Source organism: Electrona antarctica (genome assembly GCF_951216825.1).
Source record: "Electrona antarctica genome assembly, contig: scaffold_58, whole genome shotgun sequence".
NCBI classification, from domain to species: domain Eukaryota; kingdom Metazoa; phylum Chordata; class Actinopteri; order Myctophiformes; family Myctophidae; genus Electrona; species Electrona antarctica.
This window is the reverse complement of record NW_027638206.1, coordinates 557,076-567,075: the sequence shown is the minus strand read 5'-3', so window position 1 is coordinate 567,075 and position 10,000 is coordinate 557,076. Positions and strand designations below refer to the sequence as shown.

At 49.4% G+C, this 10,000-nt stretch overlaps 1 protein-coding gene across 6 annotated transcripts in view; it reads left to right on the top strand.

The window, feature by feature from the left end:
- The window catches only part of msrb3 (methionine sulfoxide reductase B3), a 25,425-nt gene that overhangs the window by 555 nt on the left and 14,870 nt on the right, over positions 1-10,000 (top strand). The window contains exons 2-3 of one of the 6 annotated variants that reach the window (XM_079531163.1): positions 3,403-3,415; positions 6,346-6,443. The exons of 1 other annotated variant lie outside the window; for it this stretch is intronic. In XM_079531163.1, the coding sequence (XP_079387289.1) occupies positions 6,368-6,443 (76 nt within the window). In that variant the 5' untranslated portion in view covers positions 3,403-3,415; positions 6,346-6,367. Of the gene's footprint in view, positions 1-3,402; positions 3,591-4,005; positions 4,013-6,345; positions 6,444-10,000 lie in introns of those variants that run through there. 4 more of the 6 variants (XM_079531164.1, XM_079531166.1, XM_079531162.1 and 1 more) reach the window with 4 other exon arrangements.

Below are 10,000 nucleotides of genomic sequence, written 5' to 3'. Positions count from 1 at the left end.
TATAGAGTGTGTTCAGTAACAGTGTTAAATAGCTCTATATTGTGACAGTAATCATTGCTATAGTGTGTGTTCAGTAACAGTGTTAAATAGCTCTATAGTGTGACAGTAATCATTGCTATAGTGTGTGTTCAGTAACAGTGTTAAATAGCTCTATAGTGTGACAGTAATCATTGCTATAGTGTGTGTTCAGTAACAGTGTTAAATAGCTCTATAGTGTGACAGTAATCATTGCTATAGTGTGTGTTCAGTAACAGTGTTAAATAGCTCTATATTGTGACAGTAATCATTGCTATAGAGTGTGTTCAGTAACAGTGTTAAATAGCTCTATAGTGTGACAGTAATCATTGCTATAGTGTGTGTTCAGTAACAGTGTTAAATAGCTCTATATTGTGACAGTAATCATTGCTATAGAGTGTGTTCAGTAACAGTGTTAAATAGCTCTATATTGTGACAGTAATCATTGCTATAGTGTGTGTTCAGTAACAGTGTTAAATAGCTCTATATTGTGACAGTAATCATTGCTATAGTGTGTGTTCAGTAACGGTGTTAAATAGCTCTATATTGTGACAGTAATCATTGCTATAGTGTGTTCAGTAACGGTGTTAAACAGCTCTATATTGTGACAGTAATCATTGCTATAGAGTGTGTTCAGTAACAGTGTTAAATAGCTCTATATTGTGACAGTAATCATTGCTATAGAGTGTGTTCAGTAACAGTGTTAAATAGCTCTATATTGTGACAGTAATCATTGCTATAGTGTGTGTTCAGTAACAGTGTTAAATAGCTCTATATTGTGACAGTAATCATTGCTATAGTGTGTGTTCAATAACAGTGTTAAACAGCTCTATATTGTGACAGTAATTGTCGTATTGTAAGTAACGTACATAGTATTATCTATTATGTATAGCATAACTTTTATACTTAGCGTTGAACCACTTAAACCCCAGCGTTCCTACTCTGTGGGGAAAAAGCCGATCTGGTTGCTGCTGTAGGCTGAAGAAAAAGGGTTAACATGGCTTAGTTCAGTTGAATTATTAGTCAGGTAAAGAACTGCCAGAGGGACAACATTCATTGAATATGTTGTGTCTGTTGTGTAGAGTTTAGTTTACACATGTTGTTGTGTAGAGTTTAGTTTACACATGTTGTTGTGTAGAGTTTAGTTTACACATGTTGTTGTGTAGAGTTTAGTTTACACATGTTGTTGTGTCTGTTGTGTAGAGTTTAGTTTACACATGTTGTTGTGTAGAGTTTAGTTTACACATGTTGTTGTGTAGAGTTTAGTTTACACATGTTGTTGTGTAGAGTTTAGTTTACACATGTTGTTGTGTAGAGTTTAGTTTACACATGTTGTTGTGTCTGTTGTGTAGAGTTTAGTTTACACATGTTGTTGTGTCTGTTGTGTAGAGTTTAGTTTACACATGTTGTTGTGTCTGTTGTGTAGAGTTTAGTTTACACATGTTGTTGTGTCTGTTGTGTAGAGTTTAGTTTACACATGTTGTTGTGGAGTTTTCACACTCTGTCATTCTTTCTATTGTGTCTCAACAATGAGCACACACTTGCTGTTCATCACACACACGCACACACACACACACACGCACACACACACACACGCACACGCACACACACACACGCACACACACACGCACAGACAGAGGGTGACAGAGGAAATGCGCCCTGAACGCACTGGTGTGCTCTCTTGTCGTTCGTTTATTCAGTGCACTCGGTGCGTTGTCATTCGGAAAATCCAGTGTGCTGCGCACCGGGTGTGCCGAGTGCCCGCACTGAGCGACCCTACCCTGAAGCTGGGGTCGTCCACTGAGCGACCCTACCCTGAAGCTGGGGTCGTCCACTGAGCGACCCTACCCTGAAGCTGGGGTTGTCCACTGAGCGACCCTACCCTGAAGCTGGGGTCGTCCACTGAGCGACCCTACCCTGAAGCTGGGGTCGTCCACTGAGCGACCCTACCCTGAAGCTGGGGTCGTCCACTGAGCGACCCTACCCTGAAGCTGGGGTCGTCCACTGAGCGACCCTACCCTGAAGCTGGGGTCGTCCACTGAGCGACCCTACCCTGAAGCTGGGGTCGTCCACTGAGCGACCCTACCCTGAAGCTGGGGTTGTCCACTGAGCGACCCTACCCTGAAGCTGGGGTCGTCCGGTGTGAATGCGTCACAGCTGTGGTCGTTCGTAAATAAGGCACACTGAACGCACTCTGTGACGTCACCGCCCACCACACTCAACAAACTGACCACATTCCTGGTGCGCATTTCCGAATGCACCCAAAGTTGGGAAAGTTTTTTATTTTTATTTCATGGTTCCAAAAAATTAACTATTCTAGTTCTTTTCGTTCATTTTTTTTTAATTATTATTATTACCACAGCCGATAGCCATATAAAACCGCAGACTTTGAAGTCCAAACCTTAAAAAAAAAAACGAAATACCAAAAGATTTACCATTATCCAAATTAATTCCTTATCATTTTTTTACATTTTGGAAAATAATAGCTCTTTTGCGAAGTGAAATGCAGCGAATTCTTAATCCTTTTCCTTCTCTGCATGGGCACACTTCTGAAAGCTGCATGCTTTTATTGTGAAGGCAAAGGTTTCTGAATGTTCTCAGTTCTCACAGCCTGCCTATCTCCGCGTGCTGAAAATAGCTGATCTACAAGCTCACAACGCGTCACGTCAGCGACGCGTTGTGAGCTTGTAGATCAGCTATTTTCAGCATGGAACACGTACGACGAAGAATAAATCAGGCATCACTGAAGCTTCATAACTAACCAACTAAGCTATTTTTCGTGCTATTATGTTTAATCAAGTTTCCTCAGTGTTTTCGTCGCGAGTCGGGATGTTCTGTGTCTGCTGTCTGTCTGCGTGGAGTGCGTGCTGTCTGTCTGCGTGGAGTGCGTACTTTCCTGTCAAGAAAGTGCTGGAGTTTGGAAGCACTCGTTGACTATCGCTCAACGGCCCATGCGTACCACCTGTTTAGAATGTGCACATAATGCAGAAGGCAGCAGGAGGTTGCTTTACTGATAACGAGCGCTTCCAAACTCTGATACTTAGAAAATAATCATCTGCAAGGAATTTATTGCCAGGAAGTAGCTCATAACATGTCTACGGTGGATTTTTATGAAACAAACACTTTGCAGATAGAAAGAGGATAATTCAAGCTTTCCCTACAGCTGCAATGTTGGTGATTTTCACGTTGTTTAATACAATCAGATGGGACTTTTCTGTGTGGATGAATGTAGCACCTAGTTAGCACCTTGTTGGCAAGATGGCCGCGGTCTGAATATGGAGAATAGAACGCGTTCAGGGACAACACACACAGACACACAGACACACACACACACACACACACACACACACACACACACACTAATCTCTCTCTCTGTTTCTCTTCTAGCTTGAACCTCTCGGTGAGTGTGTGTTTCTGTGTGTGTGCGTGCGTGTGTGCGTGCGTGCGTGCACGCTCCATGGCTCTCTTCCTCTTCAGACGCATGGCTCGTGTGGCCACGCCCCTTCTTCTCTGGCCCCGCCCCTGCATGGCCCCGCCCCTCTGCTACCCGTCACTGCCATCGGCCGCTCTGATTGGTTAGAGCACATAACTACACATCCCACAATGCACGGGCCGTTCTGATTGGTTAGAGTACATAGAGAACTACACATCCCACAATGCACTGGGCCGTTCTAATTGGTTAGAACACACATAACTACACATCCCACAATGCACGGGCCGTTCTGATTGGTTAGAGTACATAGAGAACTACACATCCCACAATGCACGGGGCCGTTCTGATTGGTTAGAGTACATAGAGAACTACACATCCCACAATGCACGGGGCCGTTCTGATTGGTTAGAGTACATAGAGAACTACACATCCCACAATGCACAGGGTCATTCTGATTGGTTAGAGTACATAGAGAACTACACATCCCACAATGCACTGGGCCGCTCTGATTGGTTAGAACACACAGAGCTACACATCCCACAATGCACTGGGCCGCTCTGATTGGTTAGAACACACATCCCACAATGCACGGGGCCGTTCTGATTGGTAGAGCACATAGATTTAGGTTTACTGTGATAATCCAGTTAAAGGACCACTTCACCACTTTTCAACCTCCACCACTCCAGGGTCTGAACTGGGCTAAGTGGAGCCACTCCAGGGTCTGAACTGGGCTAAGTGGAGCCACTCCAGGGTCTGAACTGGGCTAAGTGGAGCCACTTCAGGGTCTGAACTGGGCTAAGTGGAGCCACTCCAGGGTCTGAACTGGGCTAAGTGGAGCCACTCCAGGGTCTGAACTGGGCTAAGTGGGGCCACTCCAGGGTCTGAACTGGGCTAAGTGGAGCCACTCCAGGGTCTGAACTGGGCTAAGTGGGGCCACTCCAGGGTCTGAACTGGGCTAAGTGGGGCCACTCCAGGGTCTGAACTGGGCTAAGTGGGGCCACTCCAGGGTCTGAACTGGGCTAAGTGGGGCCACTCCAGGGTCTGAACTGGGCTAAGTGGGGCCACTCCAGGGTCTGAACTGGGCTAAGTGGAGCCACTCCAGGGTCTGAACTGGGCTAAGTGGGGCCACTCCAGGGTCTGAACTGGGCTAAGTGGGGCCACTCCAGGGTCTGAACTGGGCTAAGTGGGGCCACTCCAGGGTCTGAACTGGGCTAAGTGGGGCCACTCCAGGGTCTGAACTGGGCTAAGTGGAGCCACTCCAGGGTCTGAACTGGGCTAAGTGGGGCCACTCCAGGGTCTGAACTGGGCTAAGTGGGGCCACTCCAGGGTCTGAACTGGGCTAAGTGGGGCAAACGGTTCATAATGACTGATCACTCACTGACTACTTTACCTTATTGTAATGTAAACAGTAGATATTTTGGTGTGGTGTGTTAGTGTGGTGTGGTGTGGTGTGGTGTGGTGTGGTGTTGTGCGGTGTGGTGTTGTGCGGTGTGGTGTGGTGTGGTGCGGTGTGGTGTGGTGTGGTGTGGTGTGGTGCGGTGCGGTGCGGTGTGGTGGGTTGTGGTGTGGTGCAGTGTGGTGTGGTGCGCGGTGGGTCCTCTGCCTGGCCAAGAACGCCCATCTCTGGGCAAGGACCTCCAGACACTGGGCCAGGCATGGACCATGGGCCTCCCCAGGGGCCTCCCCATGGACCAGGGGCCTCCCCATGGGCCTCCCCATGGGCCTCCCCATGGACCATGGGCCTCCCCAGGGGCCTCCCCATGGACCAAGGGCCTCCCCATGGGCCTCCCCATGGACCAGGGGCCTCCCCATGGGCCTCCCCGTGGACCAGGGGCCTCCCCATGGACCAGGGGCCTCCCCATGGACCAGGGGCCTCCCCATGGGCCTCCCCATGGACCAGGGGCCTCCCCATGGGCCTCCCCAGGGGCCTCCTGCGGTGTGTTAGTGTGGTGTGGTCATGCACATAATGAATGGCATGCAAGGGGATGGTCTCTCTCTCTCTCTCTCTCTCTCTCTCCAGGGTTGGAGGTCTCTCTACCATCCTGGTCTCTCTCTCTCTCTCTCTCTCTCTCCAGGCTGGGAGATCTCTATCATCCTGGTCTCTCTCGCTCTCTCTCTCTCTCTCTCTCTCTCTCTCTCTCCAGGGTTGGAGGTCTCTCTACCATCCTGGTCTCTCTCTCTCTCTCTCTCTCTCTCTCTCCAGGCTGGGAGATCTCTATCATCCTGGTCTCTCTCGCTCTCTCTCTCCAGGGTTGGAGGTCTCTCTACCATCCTGGTCTCTCTCTCTCTCTCTCTCTCTCTCTCTCTCTCTCTCTCTCTCTCTCTCTCTCCAGGTTGGGAGGTCTCTCTACCATCCTGGTCTCTCTCTCTCTCTCCAGGTTGGGAGGTCTCTCTATCATCCTGGTCTCTCTCGCTCTCTCTCTCCAGGGTTGGAGGTCTCTCTACCATCCTGGTCTCTCTCTCTCTCTCTCTCTCTCTCTCTCTCTCTCTCTCTCTCCAGGTTGGGAGGTCTCTCTACCATCCTGGTCTCTCTCTCTCTCCAGGTTGGGAGGTCTCTCTATCATCCTGGTCTCTCTCGCTCTCTCTCTCCAGGGTTGGAGGTCTCTCTACCATCCTGGTCTCTCTCTCTCTCTCTCTCTCTCTCTTTCTCTCTCTCTCCAGGGTTGGAGGTCTCTCTACCATCCTGGTCTCTCTCTCTCTCTCTCTCTCTCTCTCTCTCTCTCTCTCTCTCTCTCTCTCTCTCTCTCTCTCTCTCTTCAGGGTTGGAGGTCTCTCTACCATCCTGGTCTCTCTCTCTCTCCAGGGTTGGAGGTATCTCTATCATCCTGGTCTCTCTCTCTCTCTCTCCAGGGTTGGAGGTCTCTCTATCATCCTGGTGTCTCTCTCTCTCTCTCCAGGGTTGGAGGTCTCTCTACCATCATGTCTGGCTTCAATCTGCTGCACCTGATCAGCAAGAGTCAACCCGTAAAACTGAGACCCTGCGGACTGCCCCCAGGTCCTAAAGCCTGCCCTCTCTGGGTGCTCTGTGTGCCACTAACCTGTGGGTGCTAATGGGTGCTTCTAAAGCTCGCCCAGTGGGTGCTTCTAACGCTCTGTGTGATGATGGGTGCTCTGTGTGGCTCTAAAGCTCGCCCACTGGGTGCTGGGTGGCTCCAGAGCCTTGGATATAGACAGAGTTACGCAAACTGCGTTCACTTCATGGGGCTTCAGTCCAATGGAGGCTCTCCTACATAGACTTCTATTGGTCACTTCATGGGGCTTCAGTCCAATGGAGGCTCTCCTACATAGACTTCTATTGGTCACTTCATGGGGCTTCAGTCCAATGGAGGCTCTCCTACATAGACTCCTATTGGTCACTTCATGGGGCTTCAGTCCAATGGAGGCTCTCCTACATAGACTTCTATTGGTCACTTCATGGGGCTTCAGTCCAATGGAGGCTCTCCTACATAGACTTCTATTGGTCACTTCATGGGGCTTCAGTCCAATGGAGGCTCTCCTACATAGACTTCTATTGGTCACTTCATGGGGCTTCAGTCCAATGGAGGCTCTCCTACATAGACTCCTATTGGTCACTTCATGGGGCTTCAGTCCAATGGAGGCTCTCCTACATAGACTTCTATTGGTCACTTCATGGGGCTTCAGTCCAATGGAGGCTCTCCTACATAGACTTCTATTGGTCACTTCATGGGGCTTCAGTCCAATGGAGGCTCTCCTACATAGACTTCTATTGGTCACTTCATGGGGCTTCAGTCCAATGGAGGCTCTCCTACATAGACTCCTATTGGTCACTTCATGGGGCTTCAGTCCAATGGAGGCTCTCCTACATAGACTCCTATTGGTCACTTCATGGGGCTTCAGTCCAATGGAGGCTCTCCTACATAGACTTCTATTGAGAATGGGGACAACCAACTGGGACAAGTCCTGGACCGGAAGTAGGCAGAAATGCATTGGTCTCAGGGCAACAGCCCAGCTTTAATGATCTTAAATCCCTTTATTTTAGATTGTTTTGTAGTAATAGTACAACATAAACATTAAAGAGACTTTAGTTGTCACTGTACAATACTTTAAAACAGTTGTCATGTTGCACACATGCCTAAAATAGCTCTTATTCGCGCCGCCCTCGTTGAAAACAATGTATTTCCAACTCCAGCTTGTCTCAGTTCAGGCTGCATGAACAGCGCTCGAGCGCTCGAGTTTTCTGCCCCCTCAATGTCGTAACTCTTCTATTAGATGGCTCTGTGTGGCTCTAAAGCTCGCCCAGTGGGTGCTTCTAAAGCTAACCCACTGGGTGCTGTGTGCTTCTAACCTCACCCACTGGGTGCTGTGTGCTTCTAACCTCACCCTCTGTGTGCTGTGTGCTTCTAAAGCTAACCCACTGGGTGCTGTGTGCTTCTAACCTCACCCACTGGGTGCTGTGTGCTTCTAACCTCACCCTCTGTGTGCTGTGTGCTTCTAAAGCTAACCCACTGGGTGCTGTGTGCTTCTAACCTCACCCACTGGGTGCTGTGTGCTTCTAACCTCACCCTCTGTGTGCTGTGTGCTTCTAAAGCTCACCCACTGGGTGCTGTGTGCTTCTAAAGCTCACCCACTGGGTGCTGTGTGCTTCTAAAGCTCACCCACTGGGTGCTTTAACGCTTTGGGTGATGATGGGTGCTCTGTGTGGCTCTAAAGCTCACCCACTGGGTGCTTTAACGCTTTGGGTGATGATGGGTGCTCTGTGTGGCTCTAAAGCTCGCCCAGTGGGTGCTGGGTGGCTCTAACCACGCCCAGTGGGTGCTGGGTGGCTCTAACCTCGCCCAGTGGGTGCTGGGTGGCTCTAACCACGCCCAGTGGGTGCTGGGTGGCTCTAACCTCGCCCAGTGGGTGCTGGGTGGCTCTAACCACGCCCAGTGGGTGCTGGGTGGCTCTAAAGCTCGCCCAGTGGGTGCTGGGTGGCTCTAACCTCGCCCAGTGGGTGCTGGGTGGCTCTAACCTCGCCCAGTGGGTGCTGGGTGGCTCTAAAGCTCGCCCAGTGGGTGCTGGGTGGCTCTAACCACGCCCAGTGGGTGCTGGGTGGCTCTAACCACGCCCAGTGGGTGCTGGGTGGCTCTAACCTCGCCCAGTGGGTGCTGGGTGGCTCTAACCACGCCCAGTGGGTGCTGGGTGCTTCTAACCACGCCCAGTGGGTGCTGGGTGGCTCTAACCTCGCCCAGTGGGTGCTGGGTGGCTCTAACCACGCCCAGTGGGTGCTGGGTGGCTCTAACCACGCCCAGTGGGTGCTGGGTGGCTCTAACCATGCCCAGTGGATGCTGGGTGGCTCTAACCACGCCCAGTGGATGCTGGGTGGCTCTAACCTGCACCGATTGTTTTGTTTGTTTTTTTGTTTTTACGAGTTTGGCGCGGCCCGGGCCCAGTCCAATTGGTCACTCATTTGCCTCATAGAGCTGTAAAAGACTACAACATCCAGACTGCATGCTAGCTAAAAGACTACAACATCCAGACTGTATGCTAGCTGTAAAAGACTACAACATCCAGACTGCATGCTAGCTGTAAAAGACTACAACATCCAGAGTGCATGCTAGCTAAAAGACTACAACATCCAGAGTGCATGCTAGCTAAAAGACTACAACATCCAGACTGCATGCTAGCTAAAAGACTACAACATCCAGAGTGCATGCTAGCTGTAAAAAACTACAACATCCAGACTGCATGCTAGGTAAAAGACTACAACATCCAGAGTGCATGCTAGCTAAAAGACTACAACATCCAGACTGCATGCTAGCTAAAAGACTACAACATCCAGACTGCATGCTAGCTAAAAGACTACAACATCCAGACTGCATGCTAGCTGTAAAAGACTACAACATCCAGACTGCATGCTAGCTAAAAGACTACAACATCCAGAGTGCATGCTAGCTAAAAGACTACAACATCCAGACTGCATGCTAGCTAAAAGACTACAACATCCAGACTGCATGCTAGCTAAAAGACTTCAACATCCAGACTGCATGCTAGCTAAAAGACTACAACATCCAGACTGCATGCTAGCTGCCTCATAGAGGTGTGAAAGGGGGACCCCCTGGAACTCCCTCAAGGACCCCTGGGGGTCCCCGGACCCCACTTTGGGAACCACTGCTGTACTGTACTTCACTTTAGTATTAGTATTTTTAATACTTAATTATTCTAATTACTTGATACATTTGATACAAGACTAATATTTAACTAGGAAGGCTGTTTTTTTGCGTGTGTGTGTGTGTGTGTGGCTGTGTGCACGTTTGTGTGCGTGTGTGTGTGTGCACGTGTGCAATAACATTGGCAGCTATTACCAATTTACCAAAAATCGTGAAAATGTGGCACAAATCTTTGAATATATATTCTTTCACAGCGAACGTTTTTAGCCCAAATCTTTGCTTCTGGGAGGTGGTCCCTGGAACAACATATTTTCAGATCGGGGTCCGCAGCCAAATGCAGATAATTCTGGGGGTCCTTGACATGAAAAACCACTGACAGAAAACTGTCCAGATTTAGAAGCCATTTGCATCGTCAACGGGTTGAAGGGTTTGATCCGTAAAT